Source organism: Bombina bombina, chromosome 4 (assembly GCF_027579735.1).
Source record: "Bombina bombina isolate aBomBom1 chromosome 4, aBomBom1.pri, whole genome shotgun sequence".
Classification (NCBI taxonomy): Eukaryota; Metazoa; Chordata; class Amphibia; order Anura; family Bombinatoridae; genus Bombina; species Bombina bombina.
In genome coordinates, this window is record NC_069502.1 from 1,107,826,722 (window position 1) to 1,107,854,147 (window position 27,426).

Sequence of the window (27,426 nt, forward strand, 5' to 3'; positions counted from 1 at the left end):
TTCTGCCCACATATTGTTTGTTACACTGGGTGCACTCAATTAAATATATGACAAATTTTCTGCCACATTTAATGCAACCCCTAGTGTCAAAAACTTCTGATGTTCGTGCTGAGGTGAAGGTTTTGGAAACAAACATGTGGTCACATGACTTGCATGCCTTTTTGCCACATTTGTAAGTTCCTTTGACCCTCAGCCATGAACTACCACTATCTTGTTGGGGCAACATACTAGGGGACAGAATGTTTCCCAGCGTCAGATTACGTTTATAGATGAAATTGCAGCCATCATCCATAATTTCACGTAGTACTGTATCCCCACGAAGGATAGGCAAATTCTTCTCTATCACCTTACAGACTTTATTAAACTGATTGGAAAAAGCCGTCGCTAAAGTGGGTTTAATTTTTGTAGAGGGTGAATTCGATAATTTACTGTCTCTTTGGCGTCCATGGACACTTGTCCTGTCCATCACTGAGACTTCCAAAAAGGTCTTATTAACCAATCTTTTGGGGTAACCCCTTGCCATCAGCCTGGATTTCAACTCTTCACTCTCCTCTAGAAAGTCCTCTCTCCGGGAACAATTTCTTTTTAACCGCATGAACTGGCCTTTTGCAATGCCTTTAAAAACATGCCTGGGGTGACTGCTTTTCGCATGCAGCAGCGTGTTCCCGGAGATAGGCTTTCTATAGAGAGTAGAGAATACTCCCCTGGTGTCAACATCAAATTTCAATGTTACATCCAAATAGTTGATACTAGTCTGGTTCCACTCAAAGGTGAATCTCAGACCTACATTGTTGGCATTAAACATATCAACTAATTTGTTTACTTGATCTCGATTGCCTGACCAGATAACCAGCAGGTCATCAATAAAGCGTAGGTATTTGACAATGTATTTAGTGTTATCTCTATTACCCCCAAAAACATGGAACCGCTCCCACCAACCCATGAACAGGTTGGCGTAGGAGGGGGCAAACTTAGCCCCCATAGCGGTTCCACGCCTCTGAAGGTAATACTTACTCTCAAACATAAAGAAATTTTGCTTGAGTAAAAAATCAACCGCTCTCAGTACAAAATCCCTATGTTGAAGGGATAAATCAGTCTCCTTTCTTAGGAAATATGATATTGCTTGTAGACCATACTCATGGGGTATGGAGGAGTACAGGGACACCACATCAATGGTGATCCAACTATACCCCTCCTCCCAAGAGACATCCTCTAGCCTAGAGAGCACATGGGTAGTGTCTCTTACAAAACTTGGCAATTTCTGGACCAATGGTTGAAGAAATTGGTCCACCCACTTGGACAGCGGCTCCAATAGGGAGCCAATTCCTGCCACTATGGGCCTTCCCTGTACATCCACCAGGCTTTTATGGACCTTTGGCAGATGGTGGAAGATGGGCATTACAGGACAGTCTACCAGTAGACAATCATATGTCTGTTCATCAATAATGCCCATCTCCACCCCATCATCCAATAGGTCCCTTAGAATAGCCTTATACTGTGTTGTGGGATCCCTAGATAGTCCCATGTAGGCTTCAGGATCCTCTAATTGTCTCAATGCCTCTTTAATGTAGATATCTTTGTCGAGCAAAACAACACTACCTCCCTTATCTGACTGGCGAATAACCAACTCTTTGTTATTCTGTAATGTAGCTACTGCTTCCCTTTCCAGTCTAGACAAGTTAGATTGGCAGTCATGTTTCCTAGATTTGTCTAGCAAAGTAAGATCTTCAATGACCCTCTTGTGAAAAACTTCCAGGCCTTTGCTCCTAGTATGTAAGGGATAGAAATTAGACCTGGATTTAAGTTTATGTTGTTTCTTGCCTGTTAGTGTGGTAGAAGGACCATCCTCCTGGGTACCACTTAAGTCTTCCAGATCTATTAGTGCACAGGCATCACCAAAAGATAAGTCAATATTGCTCATCTCCTGGTGTTGTGTATTTACTTCATCAGAAATACCATTTACAGATGTGGAGAAAAACTTCCTCAGTGTGAGATCCCTCACCATCTTATTAACATCCAGTATAGTCTGGAATAAATCAAAGTCCCTAGATGGAACAAAATTCAGACCATACCCCAGGACCTTTTTCTCCACATCTGTTATCTGATAAGTAGATATATTTATTACAGAGAAGTCATTCATTGATATCTGTGCCCCCTGGTGTTCCTGTTCTCTCTCACTGGGTACCTCTGAAACTGGGCATCTGCTTCCTCTATCCTTCGAGGATGACCCCTTCCTCCCCCTCTGGGTTGTTTCGGGGCCCATTGAAAAACCTGTGTATTATGTCCCATATCATTAGTCATGGACTCCCTAGAGGTACTAGATTGAGAATAGTGGGACCGTCCCCTTCTCTGGCGACCTCTCCCACCCCTCTTAGGGATAGCTCCTATTCCTGCTCCCTTGGGATCTTTCAAGATACTTTTTGGGCATAGAATTAAGTTCTGTATTAATTCTATGCCCAAAAGTATCTTGAAAGATCCCAAGGGAGCAGGAATAGGAGCTATCCCTAAGAGGGGTGGGAGAGGTCGCCAGAGAAGGGGACGGTCCCACTATTCTCAATCTAGTACCTCTAGGGAGTCCATGACTAATGATATGGGACATAATACACAGGTTTTTCAATGGGCCCGAAACAACCCAGAGGGGGAGGAAGGGGTCATCCTCGAAGGATAGAGGAAGCAGATGCCCAGTTTCAGAGGTACCCAGTGAGAGAGAACAGGAACACCAGGGGGCACAGATATCAATGAATGACTTCTCTGTAATAAATCTATCTACTTATCAGATAACAGATGTGGAGAAAAAGGTCCTGGGGTATGGTCTGAATTTTGTTCCATCTAGGGACTTTGATTTATTCCAGACTATACTGGATGTTAATAAGATGGTGAGGGATCTCACACTGAGGAAGTTTTTCTCCACATCTGTAAATGGTATTTCTGATGAAGTAAATACACAACACCAGGAGATGAGCAATATTGACTTATCTTTTGGTGATGCCTGTGCACTAATAGATCTGGAAGACTTAAGTGGTACCCAGGAGGATGGTCCTTCTACCACACTAACAGGCAAGAAACAACATAAACTTAAATCCAGGTCTAATTTCTATCCCTTACATACTAGGGGCAAAGGCCTGGAAGTTTTTCACAAGAGGGTCATTGAAGATCTTACTTTGCTAGACAAATCTAGGAAACATGACTGCCAATCTAACTTGTCTAGACTGGAAAGGGAAGCAGTAGCTACATTACAGAATAACAAAGAGTTGGTTATTCGCCAGTCAGATAAGGGAGGTAGTGTTGTTTTGCTCGACAAAGATATCTACATTAAAGAGGCATTGAGACAATTAGAGGATCCTGAAGCCTACATGGGACTATCTAGGGATCCCACAACACAGTATAAGGCTATTCTAAGGGACCTATTGGATGATGGGGTGGAGATGGGAATTATTGATGAACAGACATATGATTGTCTACTGGTAGACTGTCCTGTAATGCCCATCTTCCACCATGTGCCAAAGGTCCATAAAAGCCTGGTGGATGTACAGGGAAGGCCCATAGTGGCAGGAATTGGCTCCCTATTGGAGCCGCTGTCCAAGTGGGTGGACCAATTTCTTCAACCATTGGTCCAGAAATTGCCAAGTTTTGTAAGAGACACTACCCATGTGCTCTCTAGGCTAGAGGATGTCTCTTGGGAGGAGGGGTATAGTTGGATCACCATTGATGTGGTGTCCCTGTACTCCTCCATACCCCATGAGTATGGTCTACAAGCAATATCATATTTCCTAAGAAAGGAGACTAATTTATCCCTTCAACATAGGGATTTTGTACTGAGAGCGGTTGATTTTTTACTCAAGCACAATTTCTTTATGTTTGAGAGTAAGTATTACCTTCAGAGGCGTGGAACCGCTATGGGGGCTAAGTTTGCCCCCTCCTACGCCAACCTGTTCATGGGTTGGTGGGAGCGGTTCCATGTTTTTGGGGGTAATAGAGATAACACTAAATACATTGTCAAATACCTACGCTTTATTGATGACCTGCTGGTTATCTGGTCAGGCAATCGAGATCAAGTAAACAAATTAGTTGATATGTTTAATGCCAACAATGTAGGTCTGAGATTCACCTTTGAGTGGAACCAGACTAGTATCAATCAATATTTCTATGTAACATTGAAATTTGATGTTGACACCAGGGGAGTATTCTCTACTCTCTATAGAAAGCCTATCTCCGGGAACACGCTGCTGCTGAATGCGAAAAGCAGTCACCCCAGGCATGTTTTTAAAGGCATTGCAAAAGGCCAGTTCATGCGGTTAAAAAGAAATTGTTCCCGGAGAGAGGACTTTCTAGAGGAGAGTGAAGAGTTGAAATCCAGGCTGATGGCAAGGGGTTACCCCAAAAGATTGGTTAATAAGACCTTTTTGGAAGTCTCAGTGATGGACAGGACAAGTGTCCATGGACGCCAAAGAGACAGTAAATTATCGAATTCACCCTCTACAAAAATTAAACCCACTTTAGTGACGGCTTTTTCCAATCAGTTTAATAAAGTCTGTAAGGTGATAGAGAAGAATTTGCCTATCCTTCGTGGGGATACAGTACTACGTGAAATTATGGATGATGGCTGCAATTTCATCTATAAACGTAATCTGACGCTGGGAAACATTCTGTCCCCTAGTATGTTGCCCCAACAAGATAGTGGTAGTTCATGGCTGAGGGTCAAAGGAACTTACAAATGTGGCAAAAAGGCATGCAAGTCATGTGACCACATGTTTGTTTCCAAAACCTTCACCTCAGCACGAACATCAGAAGTTTTTGACACTAGGGGTTGCATTAAATGTGGCAGCAAATTTGTCATATATTTAATTGAGTGCACCCAGTGTAACAAACAATATGTGGGCAGAACCACTAGGCCCGTGGGCAAACGTATCAGGGAACACCTTTCTTATATCTCCCAGGAGAGGGCTGTTTCAGCTTTGTCCAGACATTTCTTGGAAGTTCATTTGGGAGATGTTGGAACCCTCAGGTGGCAGGCTATTGAGTTAGTGTCTAGACCACCAAGGGGGGGTGATAAATTCCACATCCTCTCCAGACAAGAGATTTATTGGATACACAGGCTTGATAGCCTGGTACCTGGGGGTTTTAACTCTGAATTTGACATTATAAATTATTGGCATAGATAGTGCTTACTTTATGTCTTTACTAGACTAAAACATGTGGGTACATTGATCCTTACATGCCTTTACTTTAATGAGATCCTTAATATGGATTATTAGTAGCTCTCCAGAGGTAATCTGGGTTTGAGGTAACTATTGGTTAATACAGGGAGATGGTTTAATTTACATTCTATACACCATCTATATTTCTCTCCAGTTACCTATATTGCTAATAAGATCAACATTAATAATTAGTTTATCATTATTTTTCTCTTTGTTCTCACTAGGTCCTTTTTCCATCTATTATGGTTTTCTACCTGACCTATATGTAAATTCATAAATTCATAAGCACATAGGTGTTAAAATGGTGTTTTTGCATTACAGATTTAAACTATTTATGGTCCTTTCTCCATAGTCTTTTACCTAACCTATATGTAGATCTATATTTTTAGGCACATATGTGTTAAATTGGTGTTTTGCATTACAAATTATAACTATTTATCTTAACAGCTTATCTACAATACTGTAAAAGTTATTAGTTCTTGGCATGGGTTTTTTGTTTAACTTATATGTAGATTTAAACATATATGCACATACGTGCTAAAAGGTGTTTCTGCAATATTAGTTATAACTATTTATCTTAACCGCTATATTTACAGTATTGTTTATGTTCGTAGATCTTATTCTTATGCCCATTGTTAGCTTTTGTACACATATATATATGATAATGTATCCCTTTTCTCAACAGCTTTGAGTAATGTGTTTGTTTTTAATTATGTTTCTATACCCCTCCCCTAAGGGGAGTGGTTAACAGGTATATCAGGTGCTCATTCTGAACACCTGCTATGTGTCTATGACTACGGCCACACTGAGCCGAAACCGGTCAGACTTCACTTTTTGTTCTCTTAGCTGAGTTCATTTTTTTGTGCATGTTTTATCCCATGGAGTGTCCATAATAAAGATTTACTTTTTATCTTTTTTACCTCGGACTCTGAGTGACTTTATCCCTTGCCGTGGACGAGTATTGGATTATCTCTTTTTTACATGTGTTTAAACCTGTTGCTCCGCCATGGAGTTTGAATTTAGTTCTTAAAGTTCTTCAAAGGGTTCCGTTTGAACCTATGCATTCCATAGATATTAAGCTTCTATCTTGGAAAGTTTTGTTTTTAGTAGCTATCTCTTCGGCTCAAAGAGTTTCTGAGCTATCTGCTTTACAGTGTGATTCCCCTTATCTTATTTTCCATGCAGATAAGGTGGTTTTGCGTACCAAACCTGGGTTTCTTCCTAAGGTTGTTTCTAATAAGAATATAAATCAAGAGATTGTTGTTCCTTCACTGTGTCCTAATCCTTCTTCAAAGAAGGAAGGTCTATTGCACAATCTTGATGTGGTTCGTGCTTTAAAGTTCTACTTACAAGCAACTAAAGATTTCCGTCAAACATCTTCATTGTTTGTTGTTTATTCTGGTAAACGGAGAGGTCAAAGGGCTACGGATACCTCTCTTTCCTTTTGGCTGATAAGCTTCATCCGTTTGGCCTATGAGACTGCTGGACAGCAGCCTCCTGAAAGAATTACTGCTCATTCTTCTAGAGCTGTGGCTTCCACATGGGCCTTTAAAAATGAGGCTTCTGTTGAACAGATTTGTAATGCGGCAACTTGGTCTTCGCTTCATACTTTTTCCAAATTTTCCAAATTTGATACTTTTGCTTCTTCGGAGGCTATTTTTGGGAGAGGTTCTACTAGCAGTGGTGCCTTCCTTTTAAGGTCCCAGTCTTGTCCCTCCCTTCATCCGTGTCCTAAAGCTTTGGTATTGGTATCCCACAAGTAAGGATGAATCCGTGGACTCGAGACATCTTACAAGAGAAAGCATAATTTATGCTTACCTGATAAATTTATTTCTCTTGTGATGTATCGAATCCACGGCCCGCCTTGTTTATTTAGACAGGTAGTATATTTTTATTTTTAAACTTTCAGTCACCACTGCACCCTATAGTTTCTCCTTTTTCTTCCTAGCCTTCGGTCGAATGACTGGGGGGTGGAGCTAAGGGGGGAGCTATATAGACAGCTCTGCTGTACTGCTCTCTCTGCCACTTCCTGTAGGGGAGGAGAATATCCCACAAGTAAGGATGAATCCGTGGACTCGATACATCACAAGAGAAATAAATTTATCAGGTAAGCATAAATTATGTTGTTTTTTTTTTATATAAAATATTTTTTACAATATTTTCTGCAGTGTAGGATCACCCCTCTGTTAGGTGCCATCTTAGGTACTGGCAGCTGTCTGCCAGTACCTATAAACTGCCTTTAAAAATAAATAAATCTTCTTTTTTATTATTTTGAACATTTTCTGGAGCACAGTGTCCTCCCCCTGTTTAGGGTCCCCCACACCCCCAGATCCTCTTTTCTCTTGTTAGGTGTATCCAGTCCACGGATCATCCATTACTTGTGGGATATTCTCCTTCCCAACCAGGAAGTTGCAAGAGGATTACCCACAGCAGAGCTGCTATATAGCTACTCCCCTAACTGCCATATCCAGTCATTCTCTTGCAAGCTCTCAACATAGCTGGAGGTAGTAACAGGAAAGTGGTAAAATATAGTTAGTTTTTTCTTCAATCAAAAGTTTGTTTTTAAATGGTACCGGAGTGTACTATTTTATCTCAGGCAGCATTTAGAAGAAGAATCTGCCTGCGTTTTTCTATGATCTTAGCAGAAGTAACTAAGATCCACTGCTATTCTCACATATGTCTGAGGAGTGAGGTAACTTCAGAGGGAGAATGGCGTGCAGGGTATCCTGCAATAAGGTATGTGCAGTTAAGTTTTTCTAGGGATGGAATTTGCTAGAAAATGCTGCTGATACCGGATTAATGTAAGTTAAAGCCTAAATACAGTGATTTAATAGCGACTAGTATCAGGCTTGCTATCAGAGGTATATACTCTGATTAATGTGCAATATAAAACGTTTGCTGGCATGTTTAATCGTTTTTATATATGCTTTGGTGATAAAACTTATTGGGGCCTAGTTTTTTCCACATGGCTGGCTTTATTTTTGCCTAGAAACAGTTTCCTGAGGCTTTCCACTGTTATAGTATAAAAGTTACAGTTGGTGCAGTTAAAATTACAAACTGTGACATTCAGCTTCCCTCAGCAGTCCCCTGCATGCTATAGGACATCTCTGAAGTGCTCAAAAGGCTTCAAAAGTAGGAGCTGTGGCAGTTGTTATGACTGTTTAAAAAACATATTTTTTTTATTTTGTTAATCTGTTTTTTTTGTATTAAGGGGTTAATCATCCATTTGCAAGTGGGTGCAATGCTCTGCTAACTTGTTACATACACTGTAAAAATTTCGTTAGTTTAACTGCCTTTTTTCACTGTTATTTCAAATTTTGGCAAAATTTGTTTCTCTTAAAGGCACAGTAACGTTTTTTTATATTGCTTGTTAACTTGATTTAAAGTGTTTTCCAAGCTTGCTAGTCTCATTGCTAGTCTGTATAAACATGTCTGACATAGAGGAAACTCCTTGTTCATTATGTTTAAAAGCCATGGTGGAACCCCATAGGAGAATGTGTACTAAATGTATTGATTTCACTTTAAACAATAAAGATCAGCTGTTATCTTTAAAAGAATTATCACCAGAGGATTCTGACGAGGGGGAAGTTATGCCGACTAACTCTCCCCACGTGTCGGACCCTTTGACTCCCGCTCAAGGGACTCACGCTAAAATGGTGCCAAGTACATCAAAGACGCCCATAGCGATTACTTTGCAGGACATGGCGGCAATCATGGATAATACCCTGTCAGCGGTATTAGCCAGACTGCCTGAATTCAGAGGAAAGCGCGATAGCTCTGGGGTTAGACGTAATACAGAGCGCGCAGATGTTTTAAGGCCCATGTCTGATACTGCGTCACAATATGCAGAAGCTGAGGAAGAGCTTCAGTCTGTGGGTGACGTCTCTGTTACGGTTACCCTTAGTCTCGCTGAGAGATGGACCGCTTAGTAGCCTGGATTCCTATTGCTGAAGAGGGGAGAAACTGCTTTCCATAGTATTCTATATGAGTCTCGCAAATGTAGAATAATCCCCCTTAGCTGTAGTACAGCTAGGATACCCTTCTGCCCACAAAAACGAGTCAACGCTGCGATTGAGGGACAACCAAGAACTGAGGACTGGGATGCCCAGCCTGCTTTTTATTTAGGTTACATGCACACAGGGCACTCCCAGGGGGGGAAGCATAAAATCCCCCATCACACATTTAGACAAAGCCCTTGGACAGGCCACCGCAGATAACAAGTACACACAAGAAAACAATTGAGTCCTTCTTATCACCTAGCAGTGAATGCTTATCACAAACTTAATTACAGTACACAATATGCTAGGAAACCTGCCTCAGAAAATAGTTTTCTCAAAACTGAACAGAGTTAACCCTTTATGAAATGATACTTGTTACAGTTTTCTTGGAGCCCTTCTTAGGCGCTGGCTTGGCTGGTTCAGGCATTGCTGCTGGGAAATAAGTTTCTTCACAACAAAATAACTAATGCTTCTGTAACAGTCTCTGACTCGGAGAAACCTGATTCAGCTATGTCTACTTTTAAATTTAAGCTTGAGAACCTCCGGGTGTTGCTTGGAGAGGTTTTAGCTGCTCTGAATGACTGTGACACAATTGCAGTGCCAGAGAAATTGTGTAGACTGGATAAATACTATGCGGTGCCGGTGTGTACTGACGTTTTTCCAATGCCTAAAAGTTTTACAGAAATTATTACTAAGGAGTGGGACAGACCCGGTGTGCCGTTTTCCCCCCCTCCTATTTTTAGAAAAATGTTTCCAATAGACGCCACCACCACACGGGACTTATGGCAGACGGTCCCTAAGGTGGAGGGAGCAGTTTCTACTTTAGCAAAGCGTACCACTATCCCTGTCGAGGACAGTTGTGCTTTTTCAGATCCAATGGATAAAAAATTAGAAGGTTACCTTAAGAAAATGTTTATTCAACAAGGTTTTATCCTGCAGCCCCTTGCATGCATTGCTCCTGTCACTGCTGCTGCGGCGTTCTGGTTTGAGTCTCTGGAAGAGGCCTTTCAGACAGCTACTCCATTGACTGAAATACTTGACAAGCTTAGAACACTTAAGCTACCTAATTCTTTGTTTCTGATGCCATTGTTCATTTGACTAAACTAACGGCTAAGAATTCTGGATTCGCCATCCAGGCGCGTAGGGCGCTATGGCTTAAATCTTGGTCAGCTGACGTGACTTCAAAGTCTAAATTACTTAACTTTCCCTTCAAGGGGCAGACCCTATTCGGGCCTGGTTTGAAGGAAATTATTGCTGACATTACTGGAGGTAAGGGTCATACCCTTCCTCAGGACAGGGCCAAATCAAGGGCCAAACAGTCTAATTTTCGTGCCTTTCGAAACTTCAAGGCAGGTGCAGCATCAACTTCCTCTGCTACAAAACAAGAGGGAACTTTTGCGCAATCCAAGCCGGCCTGGAAATCTAACCAGGCCTGGAGCAAAGGCAAGCAGGCCAGAAAGCCTGCTGCTGCTTCTAAGACAGCATGAAGGAACGGCCCCCTAACCGGCAACGGATCTAGTAGGGGGCAGACTTCTCTCTTTGCCCAGGTGTGGGCAAGAGATGTTCAGGATCCCTGGGCGTTGGAGATCATATCTCAGGGATATCTTCTGGACTTCAAAGCTTCCCCCCCCACAAGGGAGATTTTACCTTTCGAGATTATCTGTAAACCAGATAAAGAAAGAGGCATTCTTACGCTGTGTGCAAGACCTCCTAATAATGGGAGTGATCCATCCAGTTCCACAGATGGAACAAGGACAGGGATTTTATTCAAATCTGTTTGTGGTTCCCAAAAAAGAGGGAACCTTCAGACCAATTTTGGATCTAAAGATCTTAAACAATTTCCTCAGAGTTCCATCGTTCAAAATGGAAACTATTCGGACAATCCTACCTATGATCCAGGAGGGTCAGTACATGACCACAGTGGATTTGAAGGATGCTTACCTTCACATACCGCTTCACAAAGATCATCATCGGTTCCTAAGGTTTGCCTTTCTAGACAGGCATTACCAGTTTGTGGCTCTTCCCTTTGGGTTAGCTACAGCCCCAAGAATTTTTACAAAGGTTCTGGGGTCTCTTCTGGCGGTCCTAAGACCACGGGGCATAGCAGTGGCCCCTTATATAGACGACATCCTGATACAGGCGTCAAACTTCAAAATTGCCAAATCTCATACGGACATAGTGTTGGCATTTCTGAGGTCGCATGGGTGGAAATTGAACGAGGGAAAGAGTTCTCTATCACCCCTCACAAGGGTTTCCTTCCTAGGAACTCTGATAGATTCTGTAGAAATGAAAATTTACCTGACGGAGTCCAGGTTATCAAAGCTTCTAAATTCCTGCCGTCTTCTTCACTACATTCCGCACCCTTCGGTGGCTCAGTGCATGGAAGTGATCGGCTTAATGGTAGCGGCGATGGACATAGTGCCATTTGCGCGCCTACATCTCAGACCGCTGCAATTATGCATGCTCAGTCAGTGGAATGGGGATTACACAGATTTGTCCCCTCTGCTAAATCTGGATCAAGAGACCAGAGATTCTCTTCTCTGGTGGCTATCTCGGGTCCATCTGTCCAAAGGTATGACCTTTCGCAGGCCAGATTGGACAATTGTAACAACAGATGCCAGCCTTCTAGGTTGGGGTGCAGTCTGGAATTCCCTGACGGCTCAGGGATCGTGGACTCAGGAGGAGAAACTTCTCCCAATAAATATTCTGGAGTTAAGAGCAATATTCAATGCTCTTCTAGCTTGGCCTCAGTTAGCAACCCTGAGGTTCATCAGATTTCAGTCGGACAACATCACGACTGTGGCTTACATCAACCATCAAGGGGGGACCAGGAGCTCCCTAGCGATGTTAGAAGTCTCCAAGATAATTCGCTGGGCAGAGACTCACTCTTGCCATCTATCAGCGATCCATATCCCAGGTGTAGAGAACTGGGAGGCGGATTTTCTAAGTCGTCAGACTTTTCATCCGGGGGAGTGGGAACTCCATCCGGAGGTGTTTGCTCAATTGGTTCATCGTTGGGGCACACCAGAATTGGATCTCATGGCGTCTCGCCAGAACGCCAAGCTTCCTTGTTACGGATCCAGGTCCAGGGACCCAGAAGCGACGCTGATAGATGCTCTAGCAGCACCGTGGTTCTTCAACCTGGCTTATGTGTTTCCACCGTTTCCTCTGCTCCCTCGACTGATTGCCAAAATCAAACAGGAGAGGGCATCAGTGATCTTGATCGTGCCTGCGTGGCCACGCAGGACCTGGTATGCATACCTGGTGGACATGTCATCCTTTCCACCTTGGCCTCTGCCTCTGAGACAAGACCTTCTACTACAAGGTCCTTTCAATCATCCAAATCTAATTTCTCTGAGACTGACTGCCTGGAGATTGAACTCTTGATTTTATCAAGGCGTGGCTTCTCCGAGTCAGTCATTGATACCTTAATACAGTAAGGTTAGGATTCCTAGGATATTGTCCTTTCTCCAAGAGGGTTTGGATAAAGGATTATCAGCTAGTTCTTTAAAGGGACAGATTTCTGCTCTGTCTATCATTTTGCACAAGCGTCTGGCAGAGGTTCCAGACGTCCAGGCATTTTGGCAGGCTTTGGTTAGAATTAAGCCTGTGTTTAAACCTGTTGCTCCTCCATGGAGCTTAAACTTGGTTCTTAAGGTTCTTCAAGGAGTTCCGTTTGAACCCCTTCATTCCATTGATATCAAACTTTTATCTTGGAAAGTTCTGTTTTTGATGGCTATTTCCTCGGCTCGTAGAGTCTCTGAGTTATCAGCTTTACAATGTGATTCTCCTCATCTGATTTTCCATACAGATAAAGTAGTTCTGCGTACAAAACCTGGGTTTTTACCTAAGGTAGTTTCCAACAAGAATATCAATCAAGAGATTTTTGTTCCATCATTGTGTCCTAATCCTTCTTCAAAGAAGGAACGTCTTTTACATAATTTGGACATAGTCCGTGCTTTAAAGTTTTACTTACAAGCGACTAAAGATTTTCGTCAAACATCTTCCCTGTTTGTTGTTTACTCTGGACAGAGGAGAGGTCAAAAGGCTTCGGCAACCTCTCTTTCTTTTGGGCTTCGGAGCGTAATACGCTTAGCCTATGAGACTGCTGGACAGCAGCCCCCTGAAAGGATTACAGCTCATTCTACTAGAGCTGTGGCTTCCACCTGGGTCTTTAAAAATGAGGCTTCTGTTGAACAGATTTGCAAAGCGGCGACTTGGTCTTCGCTTCATACCTTTTCAAAATTTTACAAATTTGATACTTTTGCTTCTTCGGAGGCTATTTTTGGGAGAAAGGTTCTACAGGCAGTGGTCCCTTCCGTTTAAGTACCTGCCTTGTCCCTCCCTTCATCCGTGTACTTTAGCTTTGGTATTGGTATCCCACAAGTAATGGATGATCCGTGGACTGGATACACCTAACAAGAGGAAACATAATTTATGCTTACCTGATAAATTTATTTCTCTTGTGGTGTATCCAGTCCACGGCCCGCCCTGTCCTTTTAAGGCAGGTCTAAATTTTAAACTACAGTCACCACTGCACCCTATGGTTTCTCCTTTCTTGGCTAGTTTCGGTCGAATGACTGGATATGGCAGTTAGGGGAGGAGCTATATAGCAGCTCTGCTGTGGGTGATCCTCTTGCAACTTCCTGTTGGGAAGGAGAATATCCCACAAGTAATGGATGATCCGTGGACTGGATACACCACAAGAGAAATAAATTTATCAGGTAAGCATAAATTATGTTTTTTGTAGCATAGCTGTCCCATCCCTCCCTCTCCCTACTGCCTCCCCTGCTGGACCGATCACTCACCTCCACCTCCCGTCGGCTCCAGCAACGATCGTTACAGACAGACACACACATAGTGTCACTGTCTGTAATGATCAGGCCAATCCCTTCACTGGCTTCCTCTTGCCTCCAGGATTAAACACAAAATTCTGACTCTGACATACAAGTCCCTCTGCACTGCTCCCCCTATATCTCAGAACTTGTCTCCAGATACTCTCCCTCCCGTCCCCTTCGCTCTGCTCACAACCTCCTACTCTCCTCCTCTCCTTCTCTTGTGTTACCTCCTCACATTCCTATTTACAGGACTTCTCCAGACTGGCTCCCATCTTGTGGAACTCTCTGCCTTGCTCCACAACACTCTCCCCTAGTTTTGAAAGCTTCAAGCGCTCCCTAAAGACTCTACTGTTCAGGGATTCATACAACCTACACTAACCTTTCCTAATACCAGTTCCTCTCCTCCATTGCTATCCGCCATGAACCCCCCTAGCAACTGTTTGCTGATCACCTTCATTAGAGCTGACTACAACAATGCGACTCTCGGCAGGGCCCTCTACCCATTTGATCCCTATAAATGTTACCTTGTATACCGCCTATGTTTATAGCACTGCGGAATCTGTTGGTGCTCTACAAATAACCAATAATAATCTGTCCTCATATGGACCCGGAGCACAGATTGCTTTCAGCTCCATATGCAGCAGATGCCTGAAACTTCAGGCGCTCCAGATCTCGGTTGTAACTTAACAGCCGAGAGTGCTTGAGCTTCCTAAAGCTAGGACGTGTTTATATACATCCTGCTGTACAATAGCCAAAGTACTGCTGGACGTATATATACGCCCATTTGGGTGAAGGGGTTAAAAAAATATTTTTTCTTCTCGAACAACGTATATGTAAAAGCGGTTTTAAAGTGAAACTAATGCAACAGTATCTGCTGTGTATTTTCTACTAATGCTTACAGGGTGATATGGGCAACGCCTTCAACTCCATTGATAGAGAGCAACATGCCTTTGTAAGCCTGATGAGGAAACGTTTACATAGACAAAAAAAGTGCAATGTTTTGATATTTCCTTTTAGTTTGACTAGACTAGAATTGACTAGAATGTGCATTTAAGAATGTTGCTGCAAATTCTGTTTCTTTTCTGTGATGTTAGTATTTAAAACAAAATATATATTTTACTTAGTAGATGAATATTTCAAGCTTTTATGTCTTGCTATTAAATGTAAACTATTATGTTCTCTTTCTCTTTTCAGATACACATTGAAGGGTATCAGAAATCTTATTTTTTATGAACTTCCTACATATCCTCACTTCTACAGTGAGATCTGTAATATGATGAAGGTATCAAACCAAGGACAGCAAGCCACATGGACATGCACTATTCTGTATTCTAAGTATGATGCGCAGAGATTGGCTGCAGTGGTGGGAGCCGAGAGGACAGCTCAGATGCTTCAGTCAAAGAAGACTGTTCACCTTTTTGTTACTGGAGAAAATAATTTATACGTATAGCGGCTCTGGGTAAAGCCCGATGTACTGTAATTCCCCCACCTTCACAATTTTTTTTATTGTCATAGAGGATGTGTAATACAGATTTGGAAAAAGTTCATCAAGCTCACATAGGTTAATAGAATATTCAGTAAAAGTCCTAAGTAACTAATCCATGATAGACCTAATCAGGAGAACACATTAAGACTTGAAATAAATGGAGAGATGCAACAGTGCATTAGTCCCGCTGCCCTTTTTTCTCTAAACTAATTGCTATTTCAATAACAAATCCCTAGAGTAGGAACAGCTAACATGCTGTGCCATTTACATATAAAACAAATTAAACTTCCAAGGTCTTTTTTTTTTTTTAAGTCGGAGTCGTGTTGACTTGAAATACTGAATTGACATTTCGCTAAAAGTTGCTTCCACTGAAGCATTTGTAATACGGTTTATTTTCTACTCTATTGATATGTTCTGAAACTGGGGGTTTATTGCTTTGCACTCAGGGGTAAGAGCCCCTCTCCCATGTAACACACTTTTCCTGTTGGCTTCCATTTTGAGGAATTGTGGGCTGTAGCTCCGCTCCAGCATGAAGGTTTTGCGATTCCTTTGAATGCAGCGCACATGCAGCTTCATGGTCACTGCCACTCTCTGAGGGTAGCCAGTAGCCTTTTAGGATGCTGCAATATTAATCTATAACATGAGAGAATCCTCTGGGTTCATAACTAAATGTCAAGACTATGTGCTTACACTCTTGGTTTTCCTCTCATCTGGTTTAAAGGGACAGATTACTCAAAAAATGTTTCCCCTTTAATTTGTTCCCAATGAGCCACTTTACCTGCTGAAGTGTATTAAATGGTTTAAAAGTATTTATATTACCCTTATATTGGCATTTGAAATAGTTGATTTAGCCTGTGGTATCCCCACCTATTCTGAAAGTTTTTGGCCTCAAGGCCAAGCTGTGTAAACACAGCCAGTAGAAGAAATTACACTCCCAGTGAGGTATACAAGAGATAAGGTAATACAATTTAAAATTTCCATTGTTCTCTCCAAGTATTGGTGATTGATTTACGAGAAGATATAAGATAAAGAAGCAGGTATAAAGAGGCTTGTAGAAGTACACAATGTGATAAAGTAATGAGCTCTGATTATATCTACAAGCTGAACCCATTTTATTAGGTTGTGGCTTCAAAACACAAAATCAGCTACTTTATATACACAAATAAACCTTAAAAATCAAATTCTCATACATTTTTTACTCTACAGCTGGTAAATAAGTAATTGGAAACAGTGCACGTAGATTTGTGTCAGTGGTAACCCAGCATTTGGTTATGCTGGATTTTATATTTGTCTTAAAACTTCAGGGTTTCCACAGTCCCTTTTTTTTACAACAGTTTATATATTAAAGGGACAGTCTACAATAGAATTGCTATTGTTTTAAAATATAGATAATCCCTTTATTACCCATTCCCCAGTTTTGCATAAACAACACAGTTATATTAATATACTTTTTACCTTTTATCTAGGAACCTTCTTCCAGCCTCCTGATCACATGACTGTGACTGCTTATTATCGATTGTCTTAAACTTAGCATTGTTTTGTGCTAAATCTTAAATAACTCCCTGTGCCTGTACACAGTGTTATCTATATGGCCACGTGTACTTTCTGTCTCTTTGTGTTGAAAAGAGATTTAAAAAGCCCTTGAGGCAGCCCTCAAGGGCTTAGAAATTAACATATGAGTCAGCCTAGGTTTAGTTTCAACTAAGAATACCAAGAGAAAAAAGCAAATTTGATGATTAAAGTAAATTGGAATGTTGATTAAAATTACAAGTCCTATCTGAATAATGAAAGTTTAATTTTGACTAGACTGTCCCTTTAAATATTAGGATCCTATAAGTCAGAGTTTTGCAGCCACATTCATTGTGTGAAGTGTATGTGCTAGACTTGTGTTGCATATCCCTCTGCACTATTAGTAACAAACCCATTGTTTGTGCGGTGCTGCCATTTTATACTCTATGGATAGCTTGAATAACGCTTGTGGTATTTTACTGCCCTTCAAGACTTGCTCTGCCCCTAAAATGTTTTGGAAGTGTTCTATGTTTTGGCACTTTTATACATTTCCTGCCTCCTTGTGAGCAATCATGGCGGTTCTCACACTCCTGCCATGCTCCTGTTCTCACATCCGATACAGGCAAGTGTTTTGATCTAAGGGTTATCCATTTTGTTTTGAGTGTATGAAATGGGGGGGGGGGGGGGGGGCTGGTCCTTCATCTCCCAAGAAACAGAGCAATTTGGTTTGTAAGAGTTCCTTATCCTAATACTAAAAAGCTCCCACAGTAAAGGGTTAAAGTGTATGCTGTAACACTACATTCATTGCATTGCAGATCAAGTTGTGTACTTCTTGTTCTGTTGCTATTTTGTGTTTTCTCCTAACTTTGAAAAAGGATTTGCAAAGAGAATTTGTTTTTTTCTTTTTCATTTCATGAATAGCACTGATCCCCGCCACCTTTTTGTGGTGAATAGACTGGCTCTATGCCTGGTTTTCCTAATCAGGATTATGATTTGTGCAAATATAAGATCCTGAGCCTATTTTGTAACTGAGTTGCAACTGATAGCAACGGTGCTTCTGGAAGATAAAATAGACTTAGAAAATAGATGCAAGAAACAAAGGCTATAGAGGTGTAGGGGTGGGGTGAATGTGAGTGATGAAGGAATTAAAAGGGATAGGAAAGTCAAATTTAAACTTGAAAGAATCAGAGCATGTAATTTAAAGACGCATTTAAAATCACTTCTATTTTCAAATGTGCTTTGTTCTTTTGGTATCCATTGTTGAAAATGAATGCGCACATATCCTACACTAGTGGGAACTACTTGGTGATTGGCCCATGCATACATTTGTCTCTTGTAATTGGAAGGTTGTTAAAAATTGTATGTGGCCCTTTAATTGTGAGTTGGGAAGATGCTGTCTGTGTCGACAAGGGAACGGATAATGTGTCTACTTCGTAATTACTATGTAGTGCTGCTAAAAAACTTACTCCGAACCACAAGTTTTCTTTTGCAAAACAAGTCACTGCCTATCAAACACACACAGAAGGAAGTTACTATTTAATCACCAAAAGGCGGTTAACTGTTGTGCCCCTGCACATATACAATTCTGTTCCCAAAAAAACAGAAAAAGGGTCAAGATAATACAAATTAAAGGGAAGTAAATGTGCGCTAACGGCGTGGAAGGGGTAGGCAATAGATGATATATTGATATAATATATATATATATGTATATATAAAAAATAAAAACAATAATAATGTATAGATGCTTATAATACAAAATATGTTTATCAATGTAGGCACATTACTGAATAAATAGTGCTAAGAACAATACTTAGAAAAGTTCAATGACCGGTCATGTTTACCACAAAATACTTGCTAAAATAGCACAAAATTTAAAATCACTTCTACAACTATAATTGAAAATACTCTGATATAAACAAAACAAAATGGACTAAGAATTGGTTATTCCAGTCACATAGTACACCAAAATAGCTCAGAATATTGTGGCTCAGAGTACAGTCTTGTGGCAATAAATATATATCGTGCAAATGAGGATTGTGCAAATTAAATACCGGTCTCCTTATATGAGAGACAGTGAACAGGGTCAATAAACAGTCTCTTAGGAGTCATCCATAGGAAACTTGCTGATTAAGGGATCGTTTATAAACCACTTAACGTAGTACTTAGTCTCTTCAATACCATTACAACCAGAAAGGGCTGTACACCTCCACGTGCCTACCTTTAATGTTGGATACAGGATAGTTTTACTGCCGGTCTCTTACCGTACTGGACAGCGGGCAAAGGTGTCTATCCAGCTCTGTCCGTTGCTTCCTGGGTCGTAACGTGAAGCAGTCACGTGGTTATCCAGAAATGTGATGCAGTATGTAGCTCCATAGAGAACCAAGATCCTTACTCTGAACAGAGATTTGAAAACGGATCTATTCAGATTAAAAGATTCCATTTAAAATCCAATGTAATCCTTCGAACTGGTCTGTGTTAGTCCAAAATCCCAACTTAAGATGCTACCTCCCCCACTTCCCTCATCCCCCAGTCATTCTTTGCCTTTCGTCACAGGAGGTTGGAAGTGTCGGAAGTTTTTCGGAGAGTTCCTTAGGAGGAGTATTTGCCCTTCGGGATGGAACTGTAGTTTTAGGTAGTCTGGTCAGCCCCTCAGTGAGAGCATTGATGAAAATTAGAGTCTGGAGATGCAGTGAGCGTCTTTCTGTGAAACCATCCAGACTCAGATTAACAGCTCCTATAAGCAATCGGCGTTGACGAGTTGCGCTGCCTGCTTTCTTCACTCAAGTCCATGTCGGAGGCGCTGCTACTATCTGTCAAACTTGAAGAACAGTGTTGCTGTTCCACGGATTGGATTCCGGTAAGATTGTTTCATTTTTTACACACGTTAACGATAGAAGACAGGGTCTCAGTGGGACTCCTTTAACTTTATGGAATCAAGGGTTAATATCTCCTGAGGGGGATTATTGAACAGGGGGATCTTGTTAATCATGTTTATGTGATTTTGACTGCGTATGTGTAGGAAACATTTTAGGCTGATACTGAACATACAGAGCTGCACAATTTTATTAAGTTGCCGCGCTTTTCATTAGCAGGGGCGGTCCTGCATGAGGCACCATGTGACTGGGAGTAGTCGCGTCTTGTTTTCCGATTCCTGACCGAGTGTCTGCGGAGAAGAATTAATTTTGCTACCTGTCTGGGTCATAGGAGGTGGTGAGTGCCCCAGCCATTAGGGTTTAAGGTGCCAGTTGTTTTTTTGACTAAAACTCTTAATTAGAATTATGGAGGATTCTGATATTCTAGAGGATTACTCTGATACAGATTTTGATACCTACGTATATTGTGAGGAGGACTAGGTAGACCAGCCTGCTCAATTATGTTCCGTATGCCGCAATAGGGTGTTCTCTTCAACTGAGACCACTGAGCCGTCTACCTCTGAGGATCCCTCGTCCCGTTAAGTGTGTTCCCTGGTATCTTATCCTACACATGCAGTTCCCCTAAGTACCATTCCTCCTTCTGAGGGAGACTTTTTCCACCGGAGGTTACTGCGCATTTTCACATGGCCATTTCTATGGCTATAATGAGTTTGCCTCTTCCTGCTACGTGCAAGCAAAGTGTTAATCTGTGCTCTCCTAACCATGGGTCATCGTGTAAAATGACGATTGTGCCCAATCAGTCATTTGGGGTTCGGTTCCCTCTAAGGCTTCAGAGAGAGAACCTCCGGGGTCGGTGTTGCCTGATTTTGACTCCTCCAACTGAGGTCGATTTGGCTTTTAGATTTAGAGTGGCACGCCTGCGTTTACTTCTGAGAGAGATTTTGGCGATGCTTGAGGTTTTCAGTCCTGATCCGTCAGGTGGATCTCAGTCTTCTAACTCTTTTTTGGAGTTTCGTCACTTGGGTTGTTTTTGGTTATATTGACTTGATGGTCGTGATGGTTGGAGTCTTCCGATGGAAGCTTCTAGGTCTCTGTTCGGGGTGATGATTCCCTCGATTATCTAGGGATAACAATTTAAGCCTCTGAGCTTATTTTCTTTACTTTATTCTCAGTTTTCCTAGCACTGCTGGAACTTAAGAAAATGCCAATTGTTTGTTTTTTATGACAGACATGTCGTACCCTTGAGGACGGGCAGGTCCTGTTTTGGGTAGTAGTTAAGTCTGTTCTTCCCTGCTACTCTAGCGAAGGAGCTCTTTGTAGTTGTTCTGATACAGGCAGAGCGGGTCCATCTATACCGAAGGACAGGCAGGACCTGTCTTAGGTTCTTCTGGATGGACACTTGTTGCTGGATCATATGGACCGGTCATAGAGGCCGTAGTTGAGGTTTTCATTCAAACTTTCTGGACTAGGTGACTTTTGGAGTCTTGTCCCTGTACTCTTCACAGTGTCACTACACTGTTGGTGACTGGTACGCTAAGGGGAAGGGTTTCCCTTCCTTTTTTTGGGTCTGACGATTTTAAGCAGAGCTTATTAGTTCTCTTTGTTCAGAGAGAATACACGGTTCTCTCTACCTGGATTTGGGAAGAAGGATATCTTTCCTGTCTAAAGCAGTACAGTGTAGCCTAGGTGGTTACCTCTGTGGCTTTGCAACTCGAGGGTTGATGGTTCGAATCCAGCTGCAGAGGCCCACTACTGCTCTTGGCAGCAATCCTTTGTCTGAGTGTGCTCTTCCAGAACGGATGTTCCTTACAATAATCTGTTTCATCTGACTATCCAGAAGTTTTCGAATGTGTATCTGAAGAAATTAGATCGAGTTTCTCAGCTGAGGTCTGCTGGATTAAGTGGCCTAAGGGATTAGTTCCCGGCCTAGCAAGCTGTAGGCTTGCAGTTTGAATCCTGCTGTGGCAGTTTTCTTAATTCTGAGGAAGTCTATTTTTACCTTCTTCTTTTCGGTCTTATCACTCTTTTTCGAGGTTGGCTCGATCCTATCTGGAGTGGGTGTCAGTGAGACTGTTGCTCCCCTTTTTTTTTTGCCCGTGAGTTCGTATGATGGTTTAGAGGCTTCCCTGCCATAAGAGTTCCTTTGTTGCAGGGATCTACCGGGTCAGGGTCTCTTGCACCTTGAGGCTTTTTCTTCCGATTTGCGATTGGTCGTTTGGACCTAGCCGAGAGAAGCTTTTTTTCTGAAGAGTTCGGTCCTTCCTTCAGTTCGTACCTGGTTCCTTGTCACCTATCTTAGGTGTGGAGGACTCCCTTTATTTTTGTCGGGAGGAGCTAGCTTGTCCTGACTCTTTTCTGGATCCTGAAGTATTCTTCTTCCCCTCTAGAGTAAGCTGGAGAAAAGCTTGTCTGGCTAGTTCTTGTTCGAAGGGGCAGCCAGCTTAGCTACCTGGCAAGCGGAAGGTTGCAGAAGGATACCAGCTGTAGTTCCTTTCTCTGGTATGTGTTTTCGCAAGCAGTTTTTGCTCTCTGTTTGTGCTCCGGTTCCAGAGGTTCATTGATCTTCCAGGTGTTCAGTTGTTTTGCTAAGGCGCACTGCCTGCGGTAGGGCCGGCAAGTCAAATCCTAGCTCCTTTTTGGGGTAAGATTTGTCCTTCAGGGGTTGCATCAGGTTACCTTTGTACCTGTACAGGAGGTGGTCTTTGAATTCTTATTCAAGGACCTATTTTGTCTGTATTGTTTGTCTATGTGTCATAGTTTCTGTGTTGCAATTTGCAATACGTTCTTCCTTATTGGGGTCATCCTTCTAATAAGGCTATTTCCGAGTTTTTTCTCCCTAAGATTGTTATATTCCTTGTCCAAATGGGAAGAGGTTCTTCCTTTTTTGGGGGGAATCTTACTTTGGGGTTCTTTCAGACTTCATCAAAATAGTGGATTTTTTTTCATATCTGGGGAGTGTAAGGTTTTGGAAGCGGGTGGCTTCCTCCTTGTTGGGGGAGGAGTGTTTTTCACTAGTTCTAGGAGACAGAGGGATACGAGCCTCCTCAGAGGTTTGTGGCTCAGTTAGAGTGCAGTGACATCTTTTTGAGTCTGATATGAGATTCTATGGTTCTGATTGTTGGGCGGCTACTTGGTCTTCCTAACATTCTTTTTCTTTTTTAGCTTCTATCAAGGAAGCCTCTGGGAGTTTGGTTTTTTTGCAGGCTGCGGTGCCCCCAGTTTGGGCTGCCTCTTATTTGTTCCCTATTGTTAGCATTCAGTGTCCTCTGTAGCTTGGGTATAATTTCCCACAAGTAATGAATGCAGCTGTGGACTCTCCCTGTATTTAGAAGGAAAACATAAATTGTGACTCACCAGATAATTTCCTTTACTTCGATGCAGGGAAAGTCCACAGCTCCCGCCCGTGCTCTCCGGTGGGCGGTCCTAAATTTAAGTTGTTTTCTTCTGACATCTTTTTCACCCTGATATTTCTCCTACTGTTCCTTGTTCCCTCAGCAGAATGACTGGGGGATGAGGAAAGTGGGGGAGGTATTTAAGCCTTTGGCTGGGGTGTCTTTGCCGCCTCCTGGTGGCCAGGTTCTGTATTCCCACAAGTAATGAATGGAGCTATGGACTCTCCCTGTATCGTAGGAAAGAAAATTATCTGGTAAGTCATAATTTGTTTAAAATTGGTTCACCATTTTACTCAAATAATTGCTACACTTCACACATGAATGTTATATTCAAAGTTAAGGTGTTATTTTCCCCTTTCTTCCATTTATTCCAAACTCATTTCAGAACATATTCTTAATAGTGATGTCAGGAATTGTTTGCCGGCGAACATAGGTTGTTCGCAAAGGCGGGCGAACATATGCGATGTTCCATCCGCCCCCTATTCATCATCATTGAGTAAACTTTGACCCTGTATCTCACAGTCTGCAGACACATTCCAGCCAATCAGCAGCAGACCCTCCCAGCTCCTGGACAGCAGCCATTTTAGATTCATTTGGAAGCTGCTTTCTTAGTGAGAGGAGGGACAGTGTAGCTGCTGCTGCTGATTTAATAGGGAAATTGATAGCTAGGCTAGTGTATTCAGTGTCCACTACAGTCCTGAAGGACTCATCTGATCTCTGCTGTAAGGACAGCACCCAAAAAGCCCTTTTTAGGGCTAGAACGTCAGTCTGTTTTTTTTTCCCCTGTGTAATCTAATTGCAGTTGCCTGCCTGCCTGCCTGCCAGCGTGTGTGTCAGGCTCACAGCGTATACTGTGCCCACTTGCCCAGTGCCACCACTCATATCTGGTGTAACAGTAGTGTACATTTCACAGTCAAAAAAGTTTTTTTTTTTTTTTTTTTTTAAACATCAGTCTGCTTGTGTAATCTAATTGCAGTTGCCTGCCAGCGTCTGTGCCAGGCCCACTTGCCCAGTGCCACCACTCATATCTGTTGTAACAGTAGTGTAAATTTAAAAAAAAACAAAAAAAACTTTTTTGACTGTGAAACATCAGTCTGCTAGTGTAATCTAATTGCAGTTGCCTGCCAGCGTGTGTGCCAGGCTCACAGCGTATACTGTGCCCACTTGCCCAGTGCCACCACCCATATCTGTTGTAACAGTAGTGTAAATTTAAAAAAAAACAAAAAAAACTTTTTTGACTGTGAAACATCAGTCTGCTTGTGTAATCTAATTGCAGTTGCCTGCCTGCCAGCGTGTGTGCCAGGCTCACAGCGTATACTGTGCCCAGTGCCACCACTCATATCTGGTGTAAATTAAAATAAAAAAACTTTTTTGACTGTGAAACATCAGTCTGCTTGTGTAATCTAATTGCAGTTGCCTGCCAGCGTGTGTGCCAGGCCCACTTGCCCAGTGCCACCACTCATATCTGTTGTAACAGTAGTGTAAATTTAAAAAAAAAAAACTTTTTTGACTGTGAAACATCAGTCTACTAGTGTAATCTAATTGCAGTTGCCTGCATGCCAGCGTGTGTGCCAGGCTCACAGCGTATACTGTGCCCACTTGCCCAGTGCCACCACTCATATCTGGTGTAACAGTAGTGTAAATTTAAAAAAATAAACTTTTTTGACTGTGAAACATCAGTCTGCTAGTGTAATCTAATTGCAGTTGCCTGCCTTCCAGCATGTGTGCCAGGCTCACAGCGTATACTGTGCCCACTTGACCAGTGCCACCACTCATATCTTGTTTAATAGTAGTGTAAGTGTACATTTAAAAAAAAATAAAAAAATTTGGACTGTGAAACATCAGTCTGCTTTTTTGTGTCAGGCTCACAGCGTATACTGTGCCCACTTGCCCAGTGCCACCACTCATATCTTGTTTAATAGTAGTGTAAGTGTACATTTTTAAAAAAAATGACAGGCAGAGGCAGGGCACCCTGCAGGTGCCGTCGTGGTTGTGGTGCTGTGATTCCCTTTGGCCCTAGAATAATGCCCAGTGTTCAGAGGCCACGTACCATGATCTCGAAAAGTTCTGAGGACATAGTTGACTTTTTAACACAGGACACCCAATCTTCTATAGCTTCCGCTCGGAACCTTGACGCACCATCCTCCTCCAGCTTATCTTCGGGCACCTCTCAAGTTACCACTCGCCCGCCTGCCACCACCACCAACACTAGCACCACAGTTGCTTCACTTGATCTGTCAGAGGAGTTATTTACACATCAGTTGGAAGAAATGAGTGATGCGCAACCATCATTGACAGAGGATGTAGATAACAGTGATATGTCTCAGCCAGGCAGCATTACAGACATGGATGTATGGTGTGATGATGATGTTGTACCCGCTGCTGCTTCCTTTGTTGATTTGTCAGATACAGGTGAAGCGGTTGATGATGACGATGCGTCCGTGGATGTCATGTGGGTGCCCGCTAGAAGAGAAGAACAGGGGGAAAGTTCAGATGGGGAGACAGAGAGGAAGAGGAGGAGACGAGTTGGAAGCAGGGGGAGGTCATCGCAAGGAGCTAGTGGCACAGTCAGACAGCATGCATCGGCACCCGGGGTCAGCCAGACAGCACACCAATCAACGCATGCTGTTGCCACCACCAGAATGCCAGAATGTTTGAGCGTAAGAAGCCAATGTCACAAAGTCACCCCCTTGCCCGGCGTCTGACAGCTGGCTTGTCTGAACTCAGCCCGCCAGCTTTTACCATACAAGCTGGTGGAGTCTGAGGCGTTCCAAAAATTTGTAGCTATTGGACACCGCAGTGGAAGGTACCCGGCCAAAATTTATTTTCACAAAGGGCAATCCCCAACCTGTACTCGATTGTGCGAAAGGAAGTAATGGCATGTCTGGCACACAATGTTGGGGCAAGGGTCCATCTGACCACTGATACCTGGTCTGCAAAGCATGGTCAGGGCAGGTATATCACCTACACTGTGCATTGGGTAAACCTGCTGACAGCTGACAAGCATGGAATGTGTGGCTCTGCAGAGGAGTTGGTGACACTGCCACGACTTGCAGGCAGGCCTGCTGCCACCTCCTCTACTCCTCCGACTCCATCCTCTTCCATAACCTCCTCGGCTGAGTCTTATTTTGCTGCTGCGTCTTGCTCCACATCAACGGCACCCCCAGCTCCCCAGGTACTATTCCACATCCCGGATACGGCAGTGTCAAGCCGTCTTGGGGTTGACTTGCCTGAAAGCAGAGAGTCACACCGGACAAGCACTCCTGTCCGCCCTGAACACACAGGTGGATCAGTGGCTGACTCCGCACCAACTGGATTTTTTTTGCCACGTTACTGGATGCTCATGCGCAATGCCTGTAGGCTCATGCGTCCTTTTGAGGAGGTGACAAACCTAGTCAGTCGCACCGAAGGCACCATCAGCGACATGATGCCATTTGTTTTCTTCCTGGAGCGTGCCCTGCGAAGAGTGCTAGATCAGGCCGTAGATGAGCATGAAGAGGAAGAGTTGTGGTCACCATCACCACCAGAAACAGCCTTATCAGCATCGCTTGCTGGACCAGCGGCAACGCTGGAAGAGGATTGTAAGGAAGAGGAGTCAGAGGAGGAATGTGGCTTTGAGGAGGAGGAGGAAGACCAACCACAACAGGCATCCCAGGGTGCTCGTTGTCACCTATCTGGTACCCGTGGTGTTGTACGTGGCTGGGGGAAGAAGATACCTTCAGTGAGATCACTGAGGACGAGGAACGGGACATGAGTAGCTCGGCATCCAACCTTGTGCAAATGGGGTCTTTCATGCTGTCGTGCCTGTTGAGGGACCCTCGTATAAAAAAGCTGAAGGAGAACGACCTGTACTGGGTGTCCACGCTACTAGACCCCCGGTATAAGCATAAAGTGCCTGAAATGTTACCGAATTACCGCAAGTCGGAAAGGATGCAGCAGTTCCAAAATAAATTAAAAAGTATGCTTTACACAGCGTATAAGGGTAGTGTCACAGCACAATGGGAATCTAACAGGGGAAGAGGTGAAAGTAATCCTCTGACTCCCATGACCACGCCGGCAAGGACAGGACGCTTTACAGACGTGTTGTTGATGGAGGACATGCAGAGCTTTTTAAGTCCTATGCATCGCTACA

The 27,426-nt window shown here is 42.8% G+C and overlaps 1 protein-coding gene across 1 annotated transcript in view; it reads left to right on the top strand.

The window, feature by feature from the left end:
• Nucleotides 1-15,696, top strand: part of UTP25 (UTP25 small subunit processome component) — an 88,141-nt gene extending 72,445 nt beyond the window's left edge. The window contains exon 12 of the mRNA XM_053712368.1: nucleotides 15,229-15,696. Coding sequence (XP_053568343.1) covers nucleotides 15,229-15,484 — 256 coding nt within the window. The 3' untranslated portion in view covers nucleotides 15,485-15,696. The remainder of the gene's footprint in view (nucleotides 1-15,228) is intronic.
• Nucleotides 15,697-27,426: the final 11,730 nt, after the last annotated feature.